Genomic DNA, 27,828 nt, shown 5'->3' on the forward strand with positions numbered 1-27,828 from the left:
TGTTAGGGACTGGGGAGTGTTTAGACCCTGCCAACCCCAACAAAGGCACAGCAAATGGTAGAGCTGTTTATATGGCACTAAGTTCTCCCAGCAGCCATCAACAGTCCAACAAAAAATGCCTAAGACATTGTCTTCACCTAATTTTTGGTACATCAGAGCCCCGCCATCATACTGCCCTGAGATAAGTAAGATATTTGCAATCAGAAGACAAAAAATCCTTCTCTTTCCCCTGTTTGTTTCTGTAGACCAATTACCGAATTAAGAAGCTGGATCTCAGTCACAACCAATTCTCTGATGTAGGAGGGGAGCACCTGGGCCAGATGCTGGGTGAGTCTCCCTGGAGGAAGGGACAGCAAAGGGGAGGGATAGGGGAGGATCGCTTGGCAGTGCGGAATCTCCCTTTTTAACATGATTTTTAAATGTTGTGATTATAAAAGTGATGTAAACATGCCCAAAATACATTCAGAATTTGGGTGCAGTGGCTTATGCCTGTAATCCCAGAACTTCAGGAGCCTGAGGCAGAAGGATTGCTTGAGCCCAGGAGTTCAAGATCACCCTGGGCAACATAGGGACACCCTGTTTCTACAAAATTTCAAAAAATTAGCCAGGTGTGGTGGTGCACACCTGTAATCCCAGCTACTCGGAAGGCTGAGGTGGGAGGATCCCTTGAGCCCAGGAAGTAGAGGCTGCAGTGAGCCATGATTGTGCCACTCCACTGCAGCCTGGGCAACAGAGAGAGACCCTGTCTCAAAAGAAGAAGCACAAGAAGAAGGAAAAGAAGAAGGGGAAGGGAAGGGGAAGAGGGAGGGGGAGGGGCAGCAGCAAACACCTGGACATGGGAAGTAAAACTTTACGATGATTAGAAGAACACAGAAACAACTAACAACTCAGGAAGGCTAAGGACTGTTAAGTATGGCCCAGTAAGCATAAACGGTCCAAAAGCAATGGAAAAAGTACCTTTTGGGTACTATGCTTATTACCTGGGTGATGAAATAATCAGTACACCAAACCCCTGAGATACGCAATTTACCTATATAACAAACCAGCACATGTAGGCCTGAACCTAAAAGTTTTAAAAATTCCCATATTTGACAACAATACATTTGAAACATGCATATGATAAAAAGACACACAACCATGAACAACCTTAAAAGACAAGCAACAGGCTGGGCGTGGTGGCTCACGCCTGTAGTCCCAGCCCTTTGGGAGGCCGAGGTGGGCAGATCACGAGGTCAAGAGATCAAGACCATCCTGGCCAACATGGTGAAACCCCATCTCTACTAAAAATACAAAATTAGCTGGACGTGGTGGTGCATGCCTGTAATCCTAGCTACTCGGGAAGCTGAGGCAGGAGAATCGCCTGAACCCACGAGGCGGCGGTTGCAGTGAGCCAAGATGGCGCCACTGCACTCCAGCCTGGGCAACAGAAGGAGACTCCAGCTCAAAAACAAAAACAAAGACAAGTAACAGACAGGGAGTAAATATTTGCAGCATTTGTAGAGTACAAAAAATAGTATTCAGAATGTTGATAAAAGATCCTTAGCTCAATTAGACAATGATAAATAGCCTCAATAGAGCAATGGTCAAGGCATATGCATAGCAAAAGAAGAAAGTCGAGTGCCCACATCTCTTAACTAGTTAGAGAAATGAAAGGTTCTCCTTGTCATCTTTAAAGCTGTGAAATTTTAAAGCCAGCGAATGTCAAAGGCTGCGGACAACCGAGCGAAATAAGAATACTTCAAGCTGCCGGGCACTTTTGAGAACAACTTGACAGTCCTTGGTAAACTTGAAAATGTGTCTATTCTATGATGCAGAAATTCCCTCCCATCAAAGGGAATTGTCTCAGAGAAGCTCTCACATATACACAGAGAAATGTGTGAGGAGGTTATTACAGCATCACCATAAAAGAGAAAAAAATAAAATAGTAACAACCTAAATAGTCATCCCCAGGCAAATGAGTACAAAAGAGGAAGTTGTCACAGGAGTCTAGGCAAGACAGGAAAATAGCTTGAGCTCAGGGAGGAGGTGGGGATAGAGAAGAGTGAATGAATTCAGAATATACTTTGGGGGTAAAGCCAAAAGGACTTGCTGATGTGAAGAATGGGGGAAGAGAGAGATAGACTCATGGTCATTTTGCTTCAGCTATTGGTTGGATGATGGTGTTGTTTACGTGGATGGAGACAACTCAGGGAGCAACAGGGACAGGAGATAGGAGCCCCGTTTTCCATTTTGGCCACGTGATGTTTGCAATGGCCATTTGACACCTACATAGAGAAGTCAGGTAGATGGTTTGCTATATGAGTTTAGAGCTTGGTGAAGAGATCAGGGCTGAAGATACACATTTGGGGTCATAGGTATATAGATGTATTTAAAACCATGAGGCAAGATGAGGTCATCTAGTCAGGGAGTGTAGACAGAGTTGAGTAGGTGGCCGTCGAACTGACCTTTGGGTCACTCCGACATTTTTAGGTTTCACAGAGGAGGAAGAGGAGTCTGAGGAGTGGTCAGTCAAATAGGAGGGAAACCAGAAAAGCGAGGTGGCAGGAGCTGAGGAAGGGTGCAGTGCAGGAAGAAGATTGACAGTTGCATCAAATGCTGTTGAGAGATCAAATAAGACGAGGATAAAATAGTAACCATGGCACTTGGCAGCATGAAGTGTTAGTGGCTTTGAAAGTCCTATTTTAACTATTCACAGTAACAAAGACAGGGAATCAACCTAAATGCCCGTCAGTAGTAGACTGGATTAAAAAAATGTGGTGCATATACACCACGGAATACTATGCAGTCACAAAAAAACTGAAATCATGTTCCTTGCAGGAACAGGGTTGGAGCTGGAGGACATTATCCTTAGCAAACTAACATAGGAAGAGAAAACCGAATACCACCTGTTCTCACTTATAAGTGGCAGCTAAATTATGAGAACACACGAACACAGAGAGGGGAACAGACACTGGGGACTAACTGAGGGTGGAGGGAGGGAGGAGGGAGAGGAACGGGAAAAATAACTGAGTACTAGGCTTAATACTTGAGTGATGAAATAATCTGTACGACAAACCCTGTGACACAAGTTTACCTATATAACAAACCTGCACATGTACCCCTGAACTTAAAATTAAAAAAAAAAAAAAAGAAAGTGCTGTTTTAGTGGAGTGGGTGAGTTATGGAAACCCAAATGGAGGAGGTTGAGTTGAAAATGGAGGCCTGGCACAGTGGCTCATGCCTGTAATCCCAGTGCTTTGGGACGCCAAGATGGGAAGCCAGGAGCTCAAGACCAGCTTGGGCAACATAGTGAGACCCACTCTCTACAAAAAATTCAAAAATTGGGCTGGGTACAGTGTCTCACACCTGTAATCCCAGCACTTTGGGAGGCTGAGGCGGGTGGATCACCTGAGGTCAGGAGTTCCAGACCAGCCTGGCCAACATGGTGAATCCCTGTCTCTACTAAAAATACAAACATTAGCCGGTGTAGTGGTGTGCGCCTGTAATCCCAGCTGCTAGAGAGACTGAGACACAAGAACCGTTTGAACCTGGGAGGCAGAGGTTGCAGTAAGATGAGATCCTGGGGTGGGGGGAGGGGGGAGGGATAGCATTAGGAGATATACCTAATATTTAATGACGAGTTAATGGGTGCAGCACACCAACATGGCACATGTATACATATGTAACAAACCTGCACGTTGTGCACATGTACCCTAAAACTTAAAGTATGATAAAAAAATAAAATAAAATATTACTTTCAATAAATAAATAAATAAATAAATAAAAGACGAGATCCTGCTTTTGCACTCCAGCCTGGGTGACAGAGTGAGACTCCATCTCAAAAAAAAAAAAATCAAAAACTAGCTGGGCATGGTGGCACATGCCTATAGTCCCAGCTACTTGGAGGCTAAGGCGGGAGAACTGCTTGAGCCCAGGAGTTACAGGTTATAGTAAGTTGTGATCATGCCATTGCACTCCAGCCTGAGCAACAGAGTGAGACCCTGTCCTCCAAAAAGAAAAAGAAAATAGGATGCAAAGCAAAAAGAACACTATACGCAACCACAGAAGTTCTGCTGGGAAGGTTGGAACAGAAAGAGGGGGCAGGAGCCAAGGGAGACATAGAGTCCAAGGAGAGTTCTTAAGCATGGAAAATGCTGAGAGGAAGAAAGAAGAATAAACTGATGCTACAGAAGGAGGAGGAGGTAATTACAGGAGCAAAGTCCATGAGAAGGCTGCAGGCAATAGAGTCCAGAACAAAAGTGCGGAGCTCGCTGGCCTGAGAGAGCAGGAGGGACAGTTCATTCATTGAAAAACGGACGAGGAAAGGGTGGGTGCGGGTGCAGGTAAGTGGGTAGATTTCATGGTGGCATTTGAAGCCTGTCATTGCCGCTATTTTCTCAGTGAAGTAGGAGGCAAGATCTTCAGCTGAAAGTTCAGTTCAGACCACTAGGGTTGATGGGAGAGCAGAAGGTATAAAATACCATATAGGAGGGAGGAGCAACATGTAATGGAAGCACCTTTCCATGTGGGGCAGTTTGACTCTCTGTCTGAAAACTGAGGTCATAAATTTAACATGAGACAGACTGTGCTCTCTCTTTTGTTTTGTTTTTGAGGCGGAGTCTTGCTCTGTTGCCCAGGCTGGGTGGAGTACAGTGGCACAATCTTGGCTCACTGCAGCCTCTGCCTCCCGGGTGCAAGCAATTCTCGTGCCTCAACCTCCTGAGTAGCTGGGATTATACGCCCAAGCCATCACACCCAGCTAATTTTTTGTATTTTTGGTAGAGATGGGTTTTCACCATGTTGGCCAGGATGGTCTCCAACACCTGACCTCAAGTGATCCACCCTCCTCGGCCTCCCAAAGAGCTGGGATTACAGATGTGAGCCACTGCCCCGGGCCTGTGCTGTCTTTTAAAATTGTTATAATCGTACTGCAAATGCAGCTTTTAAAAACACTTACTATTGCTGGGCGGGGTAGATCATGCCTGTAATCCCAACACTTTCGGAGGCCGAGGCGGGTGGATCACCTGAGGTCAGGAGTTCAAGACCAGCCTGGCCAATATGGTGAAAACCTGTCTCTACTAAAAATACAAAAAATTAGCTGGACGTGGTGACTTGGGTATATAATCCCAGCTACTCGGGAGGGTGAGGCAGGAGAATCACTTGAACCTGGGAGGCAGAGGTTGCAGTGAGCAGAGATCGTGCCACTGCACTCCAGCCTGGGCAACAAGAGCGAAATTCTGCCTCAAAAAAAAAAAAAACCCAACACTTATTATTTGAAGTGATTGCTATGTGACAGGCATCAAATTGGGCATTTTACATCAATCCTCATTTTTAAAAATCTCTATATAGGGCCAGGCGTGGTGGCTCACGCCTGTAATCCCAGCACTTTGGGAGGCCGAGGCAGGCGGATCACGAGGTCAGGAGATTGAGACCATCCTGGCTAACACGGTGAAACCCCGTCTCTACTAAAAATACATAAAATTAGCCAGGCATGGTGGTGGGTGCCTGTAGTCCCAGCTACTCGGGAGGCTGAGGTAGGAGAATGGCGTGAATCTGGAAGGTGGAGCTTACAGTGAGCGGAGATTGTGCCACTGCACTCCAGCCTGGGCGACAGACGGAGACTCCGTCTCAAAAAAAAAAAAAAAAAAAAAAACTCTATACAGGTTGATATCTCCATCGTACAGATAAGGAAACAGATGTAAAGGAAGGATAAGTAACCTGCCTGGGATCACATGGGTAGTAAGTGGTGAGATCAGAATTATAATCTAACTTGTGTGGCCATTTGAGTGATGCAGGTGTGCAAGGTGTAGCTTAAATGAGGGAACTGGCAGAGAAGAGGAAATAAGGGTAAGAAGAGACTGAGGGAGGGGGGGGGGAATGAAGGCAGGAGAAAGTTTGTTCCCAAAATTATATAAGGTGTTGTGCACTTTACTAAAAACTCACACCCAGGGTTGACACAAAGAGAAGCATGATCAGAATGTAGTGCACTGTCCATGAAAAATAAGAAATAGGCCCATGCAGTGGCTCATGCCTATAATCCCAGCACTTTGGGAGTCCAAGGCGGGTGGGTCACCTGAGGTCAGGAGTTTGAGACCAGCCTGACCAACATGATGAAACCCCGTCTCTACTAAATATACAAAAAATTAGCTGGGCGTGGTGGCGGGTGCCTATAATCCCAGATGCCCGGGAGGCTGAAGCAGGAGAATCGCTTGAACCCAGGAGGCGGAGGTTGCAGTGAGCCGAGATTGTCAAGAGCAAAGCTCCATCTCAAAAATAAAAAAAAGAAAGAAAGAAAGAAAAGAAATAAGACATTATTCCTGGGCCAGAGGCCTAAAGGCAATTCCTCCCATTCAGTAATGGTTCAAGAGGACTTTAGCCTTTCCATCAATGGCCTCCTTGGCATAACTGCCCTCCCCAAATAAAAACAACAATAATAATGTGTTTAAATAGGATGTTCCAACCCTGTGGAACATGTAAGCAAAATCATCTTCAGGTCAAAACAAAAGTAAGATTTCTGTGCAAACCCAGCTTCTCGCCAAGCCTGGTGCCTCCCCACTTCCAACTGATTGTGCCCCTGAGCCTCTGCTGGAGAGAAATTCTGGAGTCACCACTGCAGCCGTGGCCTGCCATGATAGGCATCATGTGACGTAATATGCCAGGTCCATCACAGCCTTCCTGTGTAAATACAGCCCCTGAAGATGTTTTCCAGCTACGTCTGTCTATTTTAATTCATAATATTCCACCAGATAAATAATTCTTGCTTTTATTTATTTATTTTTGAGATGCAGTCTTGCTCTGTCACCCAGGCTGGAGTGCAATGGCGCCATCTTGGCTCACTGCAAACTCCGCCTCCCAGGTTCAATCAGTTCTCCTGCCTCAGCTTCCTGAGTAGCTGGGACTACAGGTGTGTGCCACCACGCCCAGTGAATTTTTGTATTTTTAGTAGAGACGGGGTTTCATCATGTTGGCCAGGCTGGTCCCAAACTCCTGACCTCTGGTGATCCACCTGCCTCGGCCTCCCAAAGTGCTGGGATTACAGGTGTGAGCCACCATGCCTGGCCAAATAATTCTCACTTTTTTTTTTTTTTGAGACAGAGTCTCACTCTGTCGCCAGGCTGGAGTGCAGTGGTGTGATCTCCGCTCACTGCAACCTCTGCCTCCCGGGTTCAAGCGATTCTCCTGCCTCAGCCTCCTGAGTAGCTGGGACTACAGGCATGTGCCACCGCACTCAGCTAATTTTTGTATTTTTAGTAGAGACGCAGTTTCACCATGTTGGCCAGGGTGGTCTCGATCTCTTGACTTCGTGATCTGCCCATGTCAGCCTCCCAAAGTGCTGGGATTACAGGTGTGAGCCACTGTGCCTGGCTAATTCTTACTTTTATAAATGATGCCATGGTAAACATCTACAAGCACCTTGCTCTTCCCATATTCTGTGCTGTCGTCTTAGGTAGAGTCTCAGAGGTGAGTAGGGTATGCACATTTTAATGGGAAAATATCTGTGATCAGATAATATCTGCCAAATAGACTATACCAATTTCCTTCCCACCTAAACTATGTAAGGAGGATTATTTCACCACATCTTTGCCAGCTTTGGGGATCATCTTACAATTTTGTGTTTAAATGAATAACTAAAAAAATTATTATCTGAGAATTTTACTTGCATGACCACTGAGTGGTCTTTATCCCCAGTGTCATGGACATCTGTTAACTCTGAGAATGGGTTTTCTGGGCTGTGGGAGATGCTAAGCCGATTCCCTCCCTGTTTCAGCCATCAACGTGGGGCTCACGTCACTGGATCTGAGCTGGAATAACTTCCACACAAGGGGAGCTGTGGCCTTGTGCAATGGTCTCCGGGTAAGGCACTCTCCAGGAGTGGTGTGTGGAGCCCAGTTGAGGACAGCCAGGGCCTCCCATCCTGCCATCCTAAGCCTCTTCCTCATGGTCACCATCAATGAGGGCATACTGGGCTCTCATCAAATACTTTTCAAGTTATTGTTCTCCCTCCCACAATTCCTGGATGCACTTTTTTTTTTTTTTTTTTGAGATGGAGTCTTGCTCTGTGGCCCAGGCTAGAGTGCAGTGGCGCAATCTCGGCTCACTGCAGCCACCACCTCCCTGGTTCAAGCGATTCTCCTGCCTCAGCCTCCTGAGTAGCTGAGACTACAGGTGCCCGCCACCATGCCCGGCTATTTTTTGTATTTTTAGTAGAAACGGAGTTGTTCCATGTTGGCCAGGCTGGTCTCGAACTCCTGACCTTGTGATCCACCCACCTCAGCCTCCTAAAGTGCTGGGATTACAGGCGTGAGCCACCGCACCTGGCCTGCACATTATTCTTTAGTATAATCGTATCTGCTGAGGCCAGGGTGGCATCTTTGGATACACTTCAAGAGGACAGTTTAATTAGTGGTTAGGGAATGACCAGAAGCCAAAGGGAGAGAGTCTCATGAGTACTTGAGACTGAGCCCAGCTGGGAGCTCTGAATGATCTGGCAGACCCATCGGTCCTGGGGACCACTGAGCACCCAGTCTGGATGCCAACAGGGGGTAGAAATCGGGACCCTTTTGGTTGGATGAGTCACGCGTAACCTTGATGCTGGTGCTGTTCTCCCCTCTTCCTGGAGGGTAATGTGACCCTGACAAAGCTGGATCTCTCCATGAATGGCTTTGGGAATGAGGTGGCTCTGGCCCTAGGGGAAGTCCTCCGACTCAACAGCTGCCTGGTCTACCTGGATATCGGCGGCAATGACATCGGCAATGAAGGGGCCTCCAAAATCAGCAAAGGACTGGAATCCAATGAAAGCCTCAGAGTTCTGAAGGTAGTCTTCAGCTGGAAAGGGTGTGTGTGTGTGTGTGTGTGTGTGTGTGTGTGTGTGTGTGTGTGTGTGTTTGTGTGTGTGTTGGGGTAAGTTGGGGGCTGCATAGTACTGGAGAGAATAATTGGGAATATCTGTACTTCATATATGCATGTATTTTTTACCATCTCTTGGCTGTAAATGCAGTGACCATTCTCTACTATAAAGCCAGTGTCACCCTCAGTGCTCCCTGGTGCACTGCAGATCTTCCTAACAGGTCTTCCTTCCTCCCATCTGGGTCTCCTTCAGGATCTTCTCCACATTGCCACCGGAGTGTGCTTTTTGTTTTGTTTTGTTTTGTTTTGAGACCGGGTCTGGCTCTGTCCCCCAGGCTGGAGTGCAGTGGTGCAATCTCGGCTCACTGCAACCTCCGCCTCCCAGGTTCAAACCATCCTCCCACCTCGGCCTCCGAAAGTGCTGGGATTACAGGCATGAGCCACTGTGCCTAGCCCTCAGAATGTGCTTTTTGAACACAAATCTGACATCCATTCCCCTTCCCCCAGCCCTTCAGTCTCCTGTCTTTCGGCTTAGACCCCTGCACGGCTTCCTGTTGCTCAGATCCCGTTCGCTGAGCCCCAAGTGCCCCTCCAACCTCAGTCCACCCCGTGCTCTCCCTTGCTCTGCACCCAAGACCCCCTGGTCTTCTCTCCACTCCTTTCCTCCTACCACAGAGGCTTGGCCGCTCCACCTCCACTTGCTTGCTGCTGGGATCCTCCGTCTAGAGGACCTGCTCCCAGAGCCCTGCTCCCCACTTCCCATGGAACTTGCTGCCCTTTCTAATTCCATGCATGTGAGGGCTCTTTACTCCCCTGTCATCCCCTCGAATGTGAAAGCTTCATCAGAATGAAGACTGTGTTTGGGCCAGGTGCGGTGGCTTATGCCTGTAATCCCAGCCCTTTGGGAGGCCAAGGTGGGTGGATCGCTTGAGGTCACCAGTTTAAGACCAGCCTGGCCAACATGGTGAAACCTTGTCTCTACTAAAAATACAAAATTAGCCAGGCGTGATTGTGCATGCCTGTAATCCCAGCTACTTGGGAGGCTGAGGCAGGAGAATCACTGAACCCAGGAGGTGGAGGTTGCAGTGAGCCGAGACCATGCCACTGCACTCCAGCCTGGGTGACAGAGCAAGACTCTGTCTCAAAAAAAAGAATGAAGACTGGTTTTGCCCATCATTAAACTCCTCATACCCAGTCCCTCATACCTAGCATAGTGTTGGGCACACTGTAGAAGCCCAGTGAATATTCATTAAATGAATGAATTAATGAATACATATTTCATTTTAAATTACTAGTAGATGCTAATTTATAATATAGATGCTATTGAGCAGTTGGAAAATAAATGAAAGGTGAGGACTTCTATTAATCATCCCCCTTTCTGGGGCACCTGCCAAGAGCCAGCTGTCATTACTCATAGCCTCACCTGGTAATGTGGGCTCTGTTAGCCCCACTTGTCATATGAGAAAACCAAGGCTGTGTGACTTGCTTATGCCACACAAGTAGCAGGAGGCAGAGGGAAGCCTGCTCTACGTGGTTTTCTGTGGCAACTCCAACTCCCTCAAGATGTGAGGGTGGTTGGAGAGACCACAGATGTGAGGGTCCTGAAGAAGGAAAGCAGTGAGGAGACAGTGAGGAAGGGGCTGCCATCTGAGAGGACAACCACGAGGAGCTGCTAAGACAGGAGGAAGCCAGATTCTGACAGGCAGAAGGAGCACAGTGACTACAGACCAAACAGACTGGCCATCTAGTGACCAGGAGATCTGGGAGTCCCAGCTGGGGTGGAGCGGGGCCAGGCACAACTCAGACAGAGACTGACCCAGGCTGTGGGTGGCTCAGCCCCAGTGGCTGAGGAAGCCAGGGACAGTCTGAGAAACTGAATTTTAAAAGATTAAGCAGTTGCCTCAGCAAAATGGCAATAGAGGTCTTTGCTGTTTTGTCGGTATACATGGTTTAAACCATTTTTTACCGCTTTTCTCATTTTTCCACAATGACCATATGTAATGAATATATTTCAATTTTCTAAAATGTTTTAGAAGTAAAAGAGAAAAATTTAAGACAAAACTCTTAGTTTGGCCACCATGGAGACCACATCAACTTTGCCACAGGAATTATCTATGGGTCTCCACATCCAGCCCTGATGCCCCTTACCCTAAGCTTGGAAAAATAAGGAATTCCCATTAGGAAGTGAGTCCAGCAAAGGATTCTAGATGCTGAGCTCCACGAGGTCCAGGCCCTAGTCTGCATTTTCTCACTGGAGTACATCAGAGCCTGGGACGCAGCTGACATATACTAGGGGCTCAGTAAGAGTTTTGGCTGCCTCATGTTGAAGCCACTTAGCTGAAAGCCTTCAATAATGAGAACTATTGTTCATTGACAGCATACTGCATACCAGGCACTCGTTTTAATGCTTTGCCTGAATTGATATGGTAAGTCCTCAGAGCAGCCATAGGTGATAAGTACAAAGTGATCAGGGAATTAATGCAAGGCCAGGCAGCTGGTAAGCAGAGCCACCAGGCTCCACAGTCCCTTCCATTAACTTCCATCCATGCTTCAGCAGCTCCTAGCTCCACTGGGATAATGTCCTTGTTCCTTCTCCAAGCCTATAAGGTTCTCCATGATGTGGCCCATCCCAGCTCTGTGGCCTCATTCTCTCTGCTTCTGCTCACAAACATCTCTTGCTGTTTCACACCCCTATGCCTTTGCACTTGCCTACTCTTTTCTTCTTTGGTGAATCTTGTTTCCTCCTCTGGTTTTGCCCCCCTTCCTCAGACCTCACTAATCCTCATTAGTCCTGCAAGGCTTAGCTCCATGTTCCCCTCCCCTATGCTGCATGCTCCTTTCCTTGCCCCTGCAGTACCCAGGTGTACCTCTGTCACTGCTGTCATAACACTTCTGATGCTATTGGCTTGTTTGCCTGTCTCCCCCAATTACAGTGTTAAGCTACCCAAGGGCAGAAACCTTGCCATGTCTGCCTGTGTGTCCCTCAGTGCTTAGTGCAGTAGCTGGCATATGGCAAGCCTCTAATTAATATGTGCTGGGTGGGTGGATGGATGGATGGATGGATGGATGGATGGATGGATGGATGAGCGGTGAGATGAACAGATTGCTGGCTGGATGGATGGATGGATGGATGACAGGTGGATGGATGAGTAGATGAGATGGTTGGATAAATGAGCAGTTGGATGGACAGATGCATGGGTGGATGGATGGATGAGCAGTGAGATGGATAAGTGAGAGGATGGATGGATGGATGGACGGATGGATGAGCAGTGAGATGGATAAGTGAGTGGATGGATGGATGGATGGATGGATGGATGGATGCATGGATGGATGCATGGATGGATGAGAGGTGGATGGATGAGGAGATGGACAGGTGGATGAATAGATAGATGGTTGGGTGGATGAGCAGTGAGATGGATAGATGGGTGGGTGAGTGGATGGATGCATGGAGGGGAGAGCAGTGAGATGGATAAGTTGGTGGTTGGATGGATGGATGGATGGGCGGATGGATGAGCAGTGAGATGAATGAGTATATAGGTGGATGAATGGATGGATAGATGGTTGGATGGATGAGCAGTGAGATGGACAGATGGTGGGTAGGTGGATAGATGGATGGATGGATGGGAGAGCAGTGAGATGGATAAATGGGTGGGTAGATGGATGGATGAATGGATGGATGGATGGAAGGATGAGCAGTGAGATAGGCAGACAGATGGATAAACAAACAGACGGACAAGGAGATAATTACTTACAGTGAAGTCTGGGTGTGAGACAGAGGTTGTGATTTGATGAGATGTAGAAACTGTGCTCTGGGCCAGCCTCTCCTCCCATCTCAGCCTCCTCTTGTCTTGATTCTCCCTCTATAGCTTTTCCTGAATCCCATAAATATGGATGGGGCTATTTTACTTATCCTGGCTATCAAGAGGAACCCCAAATCCAGGATGGAAGAGCTTGATATTTCCGTAAGTGATCAAATGGTAGTTGCTTGCGTCTGGGCACAAGCCAGTGACCCTGTCCACTCTATACTCTGTGTTGGCCAGAGCCAACAGCTCTATCCCTCACAGGCCCTCACACAAGTGCTCCATGAAAGGGTCACTTCTTTTGTTACAGCTCTGCCCTCTCCAGGGATCCTTTTAGGAAGAGTAGCTATTAGTCAGTAACATCATAGTGAGAAATAATTTACCAGATGCTAGAAACTAGGGCTACGAAAACCTGAGAGTAGAGATAAGAAAATGCCAAAAAGAAAGGCAGGAGGACTCCAAAACAGAATTCTTTAACATCAGCTTTGCAGATGAGTGGCCCTCGGTCCCTGAATGGTTCCAGAATCACAAAATTTGTAGAATCTGGGTATTAAAACACATACTTTATTTTCATTTCATGAGTTGGCCTGTTAGACTCAGAGCAGTATTTCTGGGTGAAAATCTCTTGATAAAGGAGGAAAGCCCCAGGAGGTGACTTCAGATCCTGCTGGGAACTCTTGCCTGAATCAGCACACAGGTGGCATCTGATGATAGCCTATACTTGTCTACCATTTTATACTCTGTTTTTCCCAAAGTGATTTTATATATTCCAGCTCATTTTTATCCTACTCTAGAAGGTAGGTAGAATACTGTATTAATTTCCTAAGGCTGCTGTGAAGTACCACACACTGGGTGGCTTAAACAACAGACATGTATTGTCTCACAGTTCTGGAAGCTGGAAGTCCAAGAGTAAGGTGTCAGCAGGCCTGATTCCTTCTTAGGGCTGTGAGAGAGAATCTGTTCCTGACCTCTCCCCTGGCTTCCGATGGTTCCTGTCATGCTTTGGTGTTCCTTAGCTTGTAGAAGCATCACTCCCATCTCTACCTTCTGCTTCACATGGCATTCTCCCTGTCTCTGTATCCAAATGTCCCCTTGATATAAGGACACAGTCTTATTAGATTAGTACCCACCCTAAGTACCTCATTTTAACTTGACCATCTGCAAAGACCCTGTTTCCAAACAAGTTCACATTCATGGGTCCTAGGGGTTAGAACTCCAACATCTTTTTTTGGGAGGGGGCAAAATTCAACCTATAACAAGTACTTTTCCTCATTTTCCCATTTTACATATAAGTAAACTGAAACAGAGTCTCACTCTGTTGCCCAGGCTGGAGTGCAGTAATGTGATGTCGGCTCACCTCCACCTCCTGGGTTCAAGCAGTTCTGTGCCTCAGCCTCCAGAGTATCTGGGACTACAGGTGTGTGCCAACATGCCAGGCTAATTTTTTGTATTTTTAGTACAGATGGGGTTTCACCATTTTGCCCAGGCTGGTCTCGAACTCCCGACCTCAAGTGATCCACCCACTTCAGCCTCCCAAAGTGCTGGGATTAGAGGTGTGAGCCACTGCACTCAGCCTCCAGTGATGGCATTTGGATATTTAAACCCAAGCTCCTTAGAACTGAATAATTAATACAATGTGGGTTTTTACTTGCCACAGATTTTGAGACATTGTCAAACATAGCTGCTTTTCTTTCCCTTTGTTCTCTCACCTGTCCTCCCTGCCCCAGGCCCTTCTTGTGCTTCCTGGGTCTTCCTCCCTTTCCCCATCCTCATGCTCCGGTTCTGAATCTGCAGGCCAGGATGCTGCCTTCACCCCTGAGTCTCCACTGCAGATTCAGATTTTGTTGGCATCTGTATTTTCCTCTCCCAGGCAGTACAGGTTGGAAGGCATGGACCCAGGCACTGCCTTGGTGTGTTTGAGAGAACATTAGAAATGTTCTCTCAGACGCGGTGACTCACACCTGTAATCCCAGCACTTTGGGAGGCCGAGGCGGGTGGATGACCTGAGGTCAAGAGTTCGAGACCAGCCTGACCAACATGGAGAAACCCCATCTCTACTAAAAATACAAAATTAGCCGGCCATGGTGGCGCATGCCTGTAATCATAGCTACCTGGGAGGCTGAAGCAGGAGAATCACTTGAACCTGGGAGGCAGAGGTTGTGATAAGCCAAGATTGCAGCATTGCACTTCAGCCTGGGCCACAAGAATGAAACTCCGTCTCAAAAAAAAAAAAAAAAAAAAAAAGAAACATAAAAGAAATGGTGCTGTTTAGGCCCTAGATGGCCCATAAACCCGTAAGCTGTGACCACATTGGCACTTAACAAGCCTACCAGAACAAATAGGTCTGAATTAGCCTTCTTTTTTTTTTTTTTTTTTTTTTTTTTGGGTGTTGGGGATGGAGTCTCACTCTGTCGCCCAGGCTGGAGTGCAATGGCACAGTCTCAGCTCACTGCAACCTCTACCTCCCAGGTTCAAGCGATTCCCCTGCCTCAGCTTCCTGAGTAGCTGGGATTACAGGCACCCACTACCACACCTGGCTAATTTTTTTGTATTTTTAGTAGAAACAGAGTTTCACCATGTTGGCCAGGCTGGTCTTGAATTTCCGACCTCAAGTGATACACCCACCTTGGCCTCCCAAAGTGCTGGGATTACAGGCTTGAGACATCGAGCCTGTATTAGCCTTCTCCTTCCCTTTTGTCAACAATGCCGCCATAACTCTGAACAGTATAGAAATTCCTCTTTTGTAGATGCTCCTAGAACTTTCTCTAGAATCTCTACAAAGCCTTCTGCCCTTAAACAGGGGTTTAATTCTTTGAAAGGGCAAAATGTACTCCGAGCCACATCTGAGGAATGAAGCAGGCTGACCAAACTGGTGGAGCCCAGGTTTGATCAAACACTATTTCACAGGACACATTTTCTCCCATGTCCTACAAACCAGCTCTGAGGGCACTTCCAGAAGGGGAAGTTTCCATTTTGTCCCTGGTCACTTATTGGAATCAGGGATCCTCTTCCAGAGCACTTTCTCTGACAAACAACACTCACGCAGACATGGACATTTCAGGGCTTTGTTTAAGGACTATCTTGCCACTCCAAAGCTGTAAATCATCTGTCAGATGCAGATGCCATCTGAGAGCGGAGCTGAACTGGCAGCAGGTGACAAGCCACCAGCACTCAACAAAAACATCCCATCAAAATTACCCAGGAAACTTACAAGTCAATTTACAAGCTCTAAAATACCCGAACTATCTCAGTCCAGGAGCAGCACTGAGAACAAACTGGAAGAGACAAAACTTCCTGACTTTGGCTTGGGTAGAAGGGGTAGGGTGCACTGGTTGGGCAGGCACGATGGCAGTGCCCTCATCATCATGGGTCCCCTCTCTCCCTGCCACAGAACGTGCTGGTGTCCGAGCAGTTCATGAAAACGTTGGACGGAGTGTATGCCGTTCACCCGCAGCTGGACGTGGTATTCAAGGCAGTACAAGGCCTCTCTCCCAAGAAAACCATCTTCTTGTTGACAAACCCCATGAAACTGATCCAGGTGAGCTCCTGCCTTCCTCTCAGGGCCTCCAGGGAGCCCTGGGGAAAGCTGGCCAATGGCTCCAAATCAGTTTCCAGACTTCTCCCTCCCCACAGTGTCTGTACAGCCCTCTCTGATAAGGAATGTCTCAGTCCCTTGGACTGCAGACATGGAATGAATATTCTCTGTGGCTACCAGATCCCTCAGCAGTGCTTCCTGATCTCCAGAGGAAGGGAAGGGCTGAGATCTAGCTGAAGGGGGCGGGTGGACAGAATGGATTCTCCCACCCGGGCTCCTCCACCTGCTAGCGTATGACCAAGGGCAAGTTACTAAAGCTCTCTGGGTCACAGTCTCTTCACCTGCAGAATGGACACAACAGTAGCCACCCAGTAGGATTGCTTGGAAAATCAAATTATGTCAAATGCATGAAGTGCTTAGAAGGATGCCTGGTATAGAACAAGCACCTGCTTATTATAGACATAGTTTCTTTCCAACTGCTGGTAAGGATATCAAGACATCCCTGCGGTCAGGATGGCTATTTGGCAGCTCCAGCCAAAGAGAGACACTTCAGTCCTTTGTTTCCAATGGTAACTTGCCCCCGACTCATGTTTTCTTAGAATATCTCTGGCAATCACAGGAGGCAGAGGTAAAGCTGTTCTTTCCAACAGCTGGTAAGGATGTCAAGACATCCCTGTGGTCAGGATGGCTATTTGGCGGGTTCAGCCAAAGAGAAACACTCGAGTCCTTTGTTTCTAATGATAACTTGCCCCCAACTCATCTTTTCTTAGATTAGCTCTGGCAATCACAGGAGGCAGATGTAACAGTGGAAATACAAAATCAGAGAATATTAGCGCTGAAAGGGATGTTATTGCTCCTCTAGTCCCATTGTCTTGCAGAACAGTGCTCAGACCCTGCTTTGGTGTTTCCACAGCGGGCCTCTCACCCTGCAGTGGGGGCAAGGAGCCTGCTGCTGGCCGCAGAGCGGTTACTACCTGGGGAGCAGGCGTGGGGATGCTGCTCTGCCAATGCACGTTCTGCAGGGTGTGTCCCCGGGCTGCTTCCTGCCCCCAGTGGGTCTGCTCTGTGCCTCAGTTCCTAGAACTAAATAAAAGAGCTCCCACATGAAAATTGTTATGTGAAAAATTCTAGAAGGCAAAGCGGTGTCCAGTATTTGTACAGGTAAGATGACTTCAGATGGAACCAAGGCAAACCTGTTTTGCAAGGGGAGCAGGGTGCTCCAGTGAACAGGAATGGAGCTGTCTGATGCAAAGTGGGGACCCCACCTCTTGTTTTAAAGACACACAGAAAAAGAATCTTGGAGACCACACAAGACATGCAGAGTCCAACATAGCCCTTCCCCTCAGGGGATCAACAATCTCGTTGGAAAGATGGGATGGCTACAGTGACGACCCACAGAACATAGAAAGTTTCATATGGCCAGGCACGGTGGCTATGCCTGTAATCCCAGCGATTCGGGAGGCCAAAGCAGGTGGATCACTTGAGGTCAGAAGTTTGAGACCAGCCTGGCCAACATGGCAAAACCCCATCTCTTCCAAAAATACAAAAATTAGCCGAGCGTGGTGGCAGATGCCTATAATCCCAGCTACTTGGGAAACTGAGGCACAAGAATCGCTTGAACCCAGGAGGCGGAGGCTGCAGCGAGCTGAGATTATGCCACTGCACTCCAGCCTGGGCAACAGAGCGAGACTCTGTCTCAAAAAAAAAAAAAAAAAGTGTCATGTGATAAATAATAAATAAGTGACAGAGGCAGAAAATGTAGTCAGAATCCAAATAAGAGATCAACGTAGGATTCGGCAACCAGAAAAGGATGACTTCTTGGAAGAGATGGGAGTGGGTAAGGGCCTTGAAGAATGTCAAAGATTGAGGTGAGCCACAGAGAGTGGGAGGGTGTTCCAGCGAGAGGCTCCTGCCAGCAAAGGTGCTGAGGTGGAACCGTACACAGCATGTTCAGGGGACACTAACACATGACTCCAGGTTCATAGAGGAGCCCAAGAGGCAAAGCTGGCAAGGGAGGCTGGGCTGCAAGTGGCAGCCCTCAGATTTTAGGCTCTGAGTTCGAGTTTGATTCCATCGGGAACAGGGGGCCGGTGAGAGCTGCTGGGCAGTGGATGTGATGCGAATCCAGCAGGATTGAGGAGTTCTGGCAATGGGGAGTGAATTGAAGAGGGTAAGAAAAAAGAGTAGGAAACCAAACAAGCACACTATTGTAGCACTCTCGATGTGGAATGATGGCTTGGCTGAGAATAACAATGGAATTGAAGGGCAGATGTAAGAGCTATCATTATGGAAACATCTCTAGGACTTGGCGAATGGTTGGATATGTGGGGGTGTGTATTGCATGCATGTGAGTGTGTGTGTGTGTGTTGGGATAGGAAGGCCTGTGATGATAAAAGAAACCCAAAGATAACCCAAGATTTCAAGGCCAAGGGACTGAAGGAAAGATTGCCAGAGGCAGGGAAGTGCAGATGGGGAAAGTACCTGCCACCTGGCCCTTACTGTCTCTCCACGTTCTGGATTGCTCCCGGATCCTCTTTGCATCAGCTCTCCCTTCACTGCAGGCCTGTGTACGGTCAGGGCAGGTCCTTCCACCTGGAACACTTTTCTTCTTGCCCTCTGGGTCTCGCTCATTCCTACCCGTTCTCAGGTCTCCACACAATGTCACTTCCTGGGGAAACCCTTCTTGGATTCCCTGGTCAAGAGCGAACGCCCTTCGTGTTCCCGAAGCCCTCAGCTTCACCCTTGCATTGCAACCTGTGAACTCCTCCAGGGCAGGGCTGTGTGGGGTCTTAGTAGTAGCACCTACCAAAGTAGCTGGGCAAGGTTCTTAGTTGCTGGCCACAGAATTTACTCCAACTGGCTAAGCACACGGGGGTTTATTACAGGAGAGAGATCAAAGAAATGTCAGGAGGGCTGAACAAACAGACTCTTGTTAGATTCCAGAAATGGCTCTCAAAGCACCCCAACTGAGTTGCCAAGAGTTGCTGCTTCTGCTATAATCAAGAAGCTGCATGATTGCGGAATGCCCCGCTCAGTCATGAAGCAACTACAGCCGCTGCCCACCACCTGCCTCTCTCAAATCAGACACAAGCCTCACACTTACATCTCAGGCAGGTGCTTGGCAAAGGCCATCCATTCTGACCCCCAGCTGCAAGGGGACTTGGGGAATGTCGCTTTCAGCTTTCCAGCCTCTGCATGGATGAGAAGCCTGCTGTGAAGAAACAGCAGTGGGTGCCGAGGGCTCACCCATGGCATCTGCCATAGCGCTCAGCAGCAGTGTGCTGCTTCAGGGCACGAGGTGCACTTTGGATGTGTTGATTGAAGTGCCGGTGGGGTGTCCAGCAGCTGTAGAGGATGGAGAACTGGAAATGTAGCTTTGGGAGGCACTCCGGAAGGGTGGGAGGCCATGCACTCCAGAAAGGGAAGTGTGGGGAACAAAGAGCAAAGGCCCCAGGGCTGAACCCTGAGGAAATGCTTCGTGAGAAGGACGTTGCCAGAAATAGCTATCGATACAGCAGGACGCTGTCCGGGAGTTTCTGAGAGTGAGAGGAAGGGGGGGGGGGGGGTGGCGTGGGGAAGGGGGGTGGCAGGGGAGAAGAGAAAAAAAGTACTTAAAAAGGACCCAAAAGAATACTGTAGTATCGTAAGGCCGGGTGCGGGGAAGAGAAAAAAAAATACTTAAAAAGGACCAAAAAGAATATTGTAATATTGTAAGGCCGGATGCAGTAGCTCATGCCTGTAATCCCACCACTTTGGGAGGCTGGGGTGGGAGGATCACTTGAGGTCATGGTTCAAGACCAGCCTGACCAACATGGTGAAACCCCATCTCTACTAAAAATACAAAAATAGGCTGTGCATGATGGTGCATGCCTGTAATCCCAGCTACCTGGGAGGCTGAGGCAGGAGAATTGCTTGAACCTGGGAGGCAGAGGTTGCAGTGAGCCGAGATCGAGCCACTGAACTCCAGCCTAGGCGACAGAGCGAGACTCTGTTTCAAAAAAAAAAAAGAGAGGAAAAGAATATTATAATGACATTGAAAAGGTGTTCATATGTGAACAGTGGGTTCTGTAAAACAATAGGTTTAGTAGAAAGATGAGAGAGTAGATAGATAGATGTTATACGGATAGATAGAAGTTAGACAGATTGATGTCAGATAGATAGTTAAAAAGATAAAAGGGTCCACACCAAGATGTTACCTCTGTGTGGTGGTATTGGATTTATGGGTGATTTTTAAAATTTTCTTCTGCTAATCTAAAATTGCCTTGCAACGTGAGTAATAATACACTTGATCCTTGAACAACACAGGTTTGAACTGTGCCATTTCATTCACTTTTATGTATTTGGATTTTTTTCAATAAATACAGTCAGCCCTTCGTACCTGTGGGTTCTGCATATGCAAATGTGGATCCAAAATACAGTATTTGAGGAATGAGAAACCCACAGATATGGTGGGCCTGCCTTTTCATATTGGTGGATTCTGGTATCTGAGGGGGTCCTGGAACCAATCCCTTGCACATATCAAGGGATGACTATATTTTTTAAATGAAAAAAATGAAATATCCTTTTAAAAATATTCTAACAAAGTATGTTTCCATATGAGCACTGACGTGAAACTGAGAATCCTAGGAATTCGTAGAGCCAAACCGTCACATTATACAGCTGTGATTTAACCTTTTGATCTCTGAACATCCGCCCGCCATCCACAGCACACCGTCTATACCAGTGTTAACAGATCGCGTATGTAGATAATGATCACTGTCCCATCCCCGTGGCACTGCGGTGCCTGAACAGCCTTGACTTCAGTCCTTCCAACTTTGGAACGGAGGGAGCGTCTGTGCAGTGCCAAGGGGCTCCTAGAAGCATGGCAAGCACACAGGAACCATCCCGGCATGCACCTTTGCCACGCCTGGTGGGTCTGCACTCAGCTCTTGGTCTTAGGGGACGCCCAACACCCAGGAGACGCAGGCTCCTCACCTTGGCCTTCTGCCCTTCTTAGCCTCACTAGGCCTGGAAGCATGGGCCGCCCTTTTGTGGGAGGGAAGGGGGACCTGCGATCGTTGTTACAAGACCAAGTGTTTGCTCCTGGTCTCTCCTGCGTCTCTCAGAGCTATGCAGACCAGCACAAAATCACAATCGTGGACTTCTTCAAGAGCTTGAACCCTACTGGGACAATGAAGATGTCTGTGGATGAGTTCCAGAAAGTGATGATAGAGGTGTGCTGGGTCCTAGTGGCAACAGGCTGTGTGTGAGTGTGAGTGTGAGTTTGTGTGTCAGAGAGAGGGGAGAGGAGGAGAAGGAGCAAAAGAGCTTGTGAGCACTTCCTCGAGCTTCCTGGGACAGGCTATGGGACACTCCCCTCATTTATCTAGACCCATAGGGGAACCTAAGACCTCCCTCAACCCCTGCTGAAGTCATTCCTGTGCTGTGGCTTGATGCCACCAGTGACCCGAGATGCCACCCAGAGACATATGTTCTATCTTGAGGTTTTTCTCCCCATTGCATTTCACTACTGGGCAGATAACAAAGGGAGTGAGAGAGGAGACCACATCCCAAAGTCCCAACATTTCCACCTTAGGCCGTATCATTTTCCTGAAATCTCACATTCTTCTCACTCCCCATGTAATAAAGGTACTGAAAGCCCCCTGTAATGCATACTTGAAGGGGTCTATCATCAGAGTGTCCCAGGAGAGACTTGGGCCCTGCAGGAATAGTACTCCAGAGGAGAAGTTCCCGGGGCCCAGGCAGGGACGGATAAGGCAGTCGGTGCCCGGTGCCCAGGCCGGGGGTGAAGAGGCTGGCCAGGACTCAGCAGCAGGAAGTGAGAATGAACTTCACAGGATGCAAAGGAGAGTCCTGTTCCCTCCCCCAGTCACTCGCTCCACCTGACTCTGATCTCCTCCTGCCTTATTGCCCCCAGAAAGGGGAGGCCCTTTGGAGTCTGGACAATGACCCATGGGCAGGGAGCTTTTTCCAGCCCCTCCATGCTGTGGAATCAGTTTCCCCTGAGCTCTCAATCAGTTGCCCTCCATGGTCCCAGGAGGAGTGAGGCATTGTGTGGGGTGTGTGTGTGTGTTGGGGGGGTGGGGTGTGTGTTGGGGGTGGGGTGTGTGTGTGCGTGTGGTAGTGTGTGTGGGGTGTGTGTGTGTGGTAGTGTGTGGGGGTGTGTGTGTGTTGGGGGTGGGGTGTGTGTGTGTGGTAGTGTGTGTGGGGGGTGTGTGTGTTGGGGGATGGGGATGTGTGTGGTAGTGTGTGGAGGGTGTGTGTGTGTTGGGGGGGTGTTTGTGTTGGGGGGTGGGGTGTGTGTGTGGTAGTGTGTGTGTGGGGGGTGTGTGTTGGGGGGGTAGTGTGTTTGGGGGGGGTGTGCCTAGGGAGGGGTGAACAGAGTTCTATTAACTGCACATGTTCCATCCACCTCCTCAGCAAAACAAGGTCCCCCTGAACCAGTACCAGGTCAGGGAGGTGATAAAGAAGCTCGATGAGAAGACAGGCATGGTGAACTTCAGGTCAGCCCAGGCCCCACGACGCTCCCCGTTCTCTGCAAGGGGCCCTGGCTGGGCTGATGTGAGCTCCTCAGGCTTTCCTGTCTACACTTTATTACTTGGGGCTTCATCCACCTGCCTGTTCCCTGCATGCCAAGGCTGGGCCCCACTGTCTACCCCCCTTCTCATCCCCAATTCACTTGTTTAGCAAAACTTGAGCCCAATCAGGCGCTGCTGGCTGCTGGGCCGGATGCTCGGGATGCCAGCGGGAGGAGCCGGAGCCCACTCACAGCCCAGGAGGAGCGCAGGCAAGGGAGCAGATCTTTATGCCCTGGTGAGGTGAGAGGAGCCGTAGGGGTGTGTACCAGGCGCCCTTGCAGCCCAAAGAGGAAGTGTCGCTCAGGCGGGAGGCGGCAATGTTTCAGCCGAGTCTGGCAAGACGGAGACCTAGACAGAGGGCGGAGGCACACAAGCACCAAATGCTAACGATGTGTTAGGGACTACAGGTCCCGCTACTCTGCCATGGCTTGGCAAGTGAGGGATGCTGTATCTTAGACTGAACTCCTTGAAGAGAGAGGACCGGTCCATGATGACGGTGATGCCAGTAAGCAACCCATAATGAGTCCCCGCCACATGCCTGTCCTCTCCACTTGCCCAATAGGCACACTCTGCAGCCTCATGGTGCCCCATGGCAATGCTGCCATCACCCCACTTAGCAAGTGATGAAACAGAGCTCTAGAGAAGTGCAGAAAAGAAGCCAAGTTCACTGAGTGCAGTAGCGCATGCCTATAATCCCAGCACTTTGGGAGGCTGAAACAGGAGGATCACTTGAGCCCAGGAGGTCAAGACAAGCCTGGGCAAGATAGCAAGACCCCCGTCTCTACTAAAAACAAAAAAAAACACATTAGCTGAACATGGCAGTGCATGCTTGAAGTCCCAGCTACTTGGGAGGCTGAAGTGGGGGGATTACTTGAGCTCAGGAGGCAGAGGCTACAGCCAGCCGAGATTGCATCACTGCACTTCAGCCTGGACGACAAAGTGAGACCCTGTCTCAAAAATAAAAAAGAAAAGAAAAGAAAAGAAAAGCAGCCAAGTTCTCGCAGCTGGGAAGGGCAACTCTGGCCGAGACTCCAGGCCTGAGGGGTCCACACCTGTTCTGTCTCTCACTGCGCTAGACCTCCCAGCCCAGACGAAGGACACAGTTGTCCCTGCCAAGCCTGGGTCTGCAGCTGAGCTCCCATCTGTCTTGGTGGCCCTGTGGCTGGCCTGTGTTCTTAAGAGCTTCTGTGGAACAAGGCCTCCCATCCGGCCCTGCCCCACGAGCCTTCTCCCAGTACCTCTTTCCTTCGCTCCACTCAGCGTCGTCCACGTGGAGAAACCGCGAGGCAGACAAGAAAGGCAGCCAGACCCAGCTGCAAGCCCTGCTCTGCGGAACAAGGCTGCGGCTGTGCGCGGATCTCCTCTCCCTTTAAAATGAGGAGATAACCGCGGCACCTGGGAGGGGGCTGCAAGGAGTGAGTGGGGGAAATGCACACAGCGGCTGGCACAGGGGGCGTCACTCGGTGGTGACACTGGCATCCAGCAAGAGGGCGCCAAAGGTGGCTCAGGCCCGCCCTGCTTCCACCGGGCCTCCCACTCCTGTGCTGCTCAGCGGCCTGTCCCGTGCCTCCTCACCTGCCCCGTGCCTCCTCACCTGCCCCGTACCTAAAGTGGCACCTCTTGTTCCTGGGGAAGCTGATGGCAAGTGCCCATCTCAGAGGCTCCAGACCAGGTTCCACGTCCAGCAAAGTCCCCAGGTTTGCAGGCAAGGTCACATGGCCATAGAGAGACAGAACTGGGGGTCTGGGTCCCTGAGTCTCAGCGCCTGAGCAGGAGCCCTTGGGGCCACTTCAAAGTGCCCTTCAGATCACACACTGCCGCTTTATCAGCGGTGATTGAAGAGCAGAGTTTTAATTTTTATTGTTGCATGCGCCTTTTCATTTTTGTTTTATGTTACAAATAATATCTCGTAAAAATTCTAAACCTGGCTGGGCGCGGTGGCTCACGCCTGTAATCCCAGCACTTTGGGAGGCCGAGGCTGGTGGAACATGAGGTCAGGAGTTCAAGACCAGCCTGGCCAAGATGGTGAAACCCCCACCTCTATTAAAAACACAAAACTTAGCGAAAATTAGCCAGGTGTGGTGGCAGGCGCCTGTAATCCCAGCTACTTGGGAGGCTGAGGCAGAATTGCTTGAACCTGGAAGGCAGAGGTTGCAGTGAGCCGAGATCGCACCATTGCACTACAGCCTGGGTGACAGAGTAAGACTCCATCTAAAAAAAAAAAAAGAAAAAAGAAAAAAAATTCTAAACCCACAGAAGTATAGCAAGGAAAAAAAATGAAGGTCCATTTTTATCTCCCTCCATAGTTTACTCTGCCTCCCCAAAGGGCTCTTGCAAACGATCTTAGGTGCACATGTGCATGCCTTTCCCACATACTTATCATAAGTGTGTGTGTGCGCACGCACACACATGCACACATGTGTAGTGGGGGAGATATAATGGTTAACAGCATGACCTCTAAGGCCAGAGATGGGTTTACAAATGGTCTCCTTTGGATTTAAGCCTGTCTTAACATTCTCACCCATCAGCCATGAGGCTGTACGGGTGCTCAGCATCTTTCCCTTACCTTTCGTACCAGTTTCTTGAACACGATGAAGCCATAGCAACAAGTCTGGTCTAGAAAGAAGTCCCGGCGAGAGGAGTCCTCGCAAGTCGGATGGTGGCAGGGAGGAGAGCAAGAGGTGGCTGAAATCTCGATGGACAGATGCTGTGGCAGGGGCTGGGCACAAGCAAATAAAGTCTGGCTTGGTTCTGGGTGTCTTGGGCTGCTGGTGGTGTGCCCGTCACCAGGGGGGCCACCTTCTGCTTTTAGTGACCACCGGGGGACATGTCAATGCAGCCTCATTAAGAGCTGCACAGACAAATTGGGAACGTGATGGGGTTGCTAGGCAGCAGGGAAAGAGCCTCAGAGAGCAGGTCAGAGCATGAGGGCAGTTGTCACAGTGATTAGAACCTGAGTCCAGGGGAGACTTCCTTGGTGGGAGGCAGTGACAGGGGGAACAGATGCTGAGGGAATGAGGGCAGGGGCCGTTAAGAAGCAAACAAATGCTGTGGGGTCACAAGGAGGGAGCCAGGACAGGAGACCAAGAAGAGTAGGCATCTCATCCTGGCCACATGACCTTGGAGCCCCAGTGGCTCCCCTTGAAAATGGAGCAGCTGAAATAAAGCCTTCCCAGTCCGGTCTAGGAGTCTATCATTCTGCATTTCACCTTTAAATTCCTTGAGAAACTGGGGAGACAGGAAGAGCTTAGCGAAGGAATAAAAGGAATAGTCAAGAACAGCATTCACTGATTAAGTGGGTGGAACAGGCACCTTCGGGAGTTTTGATTGATCTTACCAGACACCATTGTAGATTAGCAAGGCAGGAACTTTCTTGTGCCCCTCTGCAGCCCCATGTAGTGCTTGGCACATAGTAGATGCTCAATAAACACCTGTGAAATGAACGAGCACATTCACCGGTGATTGTTTGGGGTAAGTGGTGGAAAGTTGGGAAAGTTTAGGGGGTGAGGGAAGGCTGATATTCAGTAACCCACGCTTTGGCGCAGCAGCGAAGGGTCTAGGAACCAAGTCACTATCCCTTGTGTTTCACTTGGCTTCACCAAGGGTGGAGGTGAACACCAAGACCCCTCTGCACATGCAGCGGAATTATTGGAAATAATTTATGTCCCCACTCATGTGCCATATTCCCCCCCTTTCTCTTCCTTATTAAAATCTTAGCCTTTATGAGGTTTAGGGCCACGATAGAAGTTTCTAGCAAGACTCATCCCTCCCTAGTGCACATTTCCCCCAGCCTAAGCTCACTGGGGAAAACAGAACTGAGGAGAAGAGTGAGAAGGGTGGGTCACAGCAGCCCTCAGAGGAGCTTCCCCAGCACTGCCGGGAGGAGAGGGAGGCCTTCAAGGCCGGCAGGACCTCAGAACAAGTAGCTGAGCTGTGCCCTGGAGGCTGACTCTTGGTCTGGGCTCCCAGCCTGGCAGAGCTCCCCTGCCCCAAACATAGCATGAGGGCATCAGAGCAGCAGCTCGGTAGGGACCCCCTGGGCTGGGACCAATGACCCCCAGCAATAATCAGTGTGGACTGGTGAGCAATAGGTAGAGGGCCTCTCGGGACAAGTGGGTACCACAGAGGCTGCTCAGTGGCACCACCCTAAGCATGTTCCTGAAATGGAATTTCCATCAACTGGGTGGATTAGGGGCTCAGAGTCAAAATGAGGATGATAAAAGGAATATAAAGAAACGCAAAGGCCAGACGCAGTGGCTCATGCCTGAAATCCAGCACTTTGGGAGGCCGAGGCAGGCTGATCACCTCAGGTCAGGAGTTCGAGACCAGCCTGGCCAACATGGTGAAACCCCATCTCTACTAAAAATACAAAAATTAGCCAGGCATGGTGGCAGGTGCCTGTAATCTCATCTACTCAAGAGGCTGAGGCAGGAGAATTGCTTGAACCTGGGAGGCACAGGTTGCAGTGAGCTGAGATCACGCCATCGCACTCCAGCCTGGGTGACAAGAGAAAACTCCATCTCAAAAAAAAAAAAAAAAAAAACAAAGAAAAGAAAATGAAATGCAATAAGGAGTCTATGGGCTGAAACATCTACCATAACATCGGGTGCTCTGTAGACATCTGCTCTATCTCCCCAAATAAAGTGAAGTCCTTGTCGTCTGGGATCATGTCTTTTTTTTTTTGAGAAAGAGTCTCGCTCTGTCACCCAGCCTGGAGTGCAGTGGCGTGAACACAGCTAACTACAATCTCTGCCTTCCAGATTCAAGCAATTCTCATGCCTCATCCTCCCGAGTAGTTGGGATTACAGGCTTGCACCACCATGAGCAGCTAATTTTTTGTATTTTTAGTGGAGACAGGGTTTCCCCATGTTGGTCAGGTTGGTCTTGAACTCCTGGCCTCAAGTGATCTGTCTGCCTCGGCCTCCCAAAGTGCTGGGATTACAGGCGTGAGCTGCCGTGCCCGGATGGGATCATGTCTTTTAAATCTGTTATAATCCATAAAATTCTCCAAGTTCCCTGCCTGTAACTGAGTGCCCAGGTGGAACCCTGAGGGTTATGTGTGGGTAAGAAGGAGAGGCTATGAAGTAGC

The 27,828-nt window shown here is 49.1% G+C and overlaps 1 protein-coding gene across 6 annotated transcripts in view; it reads left to right on the forward strand.

Moving 5' to 3' along the window:
* Positions 1–26,424, forward strand: part of LRRC74A (leucine rich repeat containing 74A) — a 44,640-nt gene extending 18,216 nt beyond the window's left edge. For 2 of the 6 annotated variants that reach the window (XM_003808860.4, XM_003808861.5), the window contains exons 7-14: positions 246–327; positions 7,748–7,833; positions 8,600–8,794; positions 12,693–12,788; positions 16,018–16,164; positions 21,267–21,374; positions 22,582–22,664; positions 25,318–26,424. In XM_003808860.4, the coding sequence (XP_003808908.1) occupies positions 246–327; positions 7,748–7,833; positions 8,600–8,794; positions 12,693–12,788; positions 16,018–16,164; positions 21,267–21,374; positions 22,582–22,664; positions 25,318–25,342 (822 nt within the window). In that variant the 3' untranslated portion in view covers positions 25,343–26,424. Of the gene's footprint in view, positions 1–245; positions 328–7,747; positions 7,834–8,599; positions 8,795–12,692; positions 12,789–16,017; positions 16,165–17,074; positions 20,525–21,266; positions 21,375–22,581 lie in introns of those variants that run through there. The other 4 variants (XM_034937911.3, XM_034937908.3, XM_034937905.3 and 1 more) reach the window with 4 other exon arrangements.
* The last annotated feature ends 1,404 nt before the right edge of the window (positions 26,425–27,828 follow it).

The sequence above is a fragment of the Pan paniscus genome, chromosome 15 (genome assembly GCF_029289425.2).
Source record: "Pan paniscus chromosome 15, NHGRI_mPanPan1-v2.0_pri, whole genome shotgun sequence".
Lineage (NCBI taxonomy): Eukaryota > Metazoa > Chordata > Mammalia > Primates > Hominidae > Pan > Pan paniscus.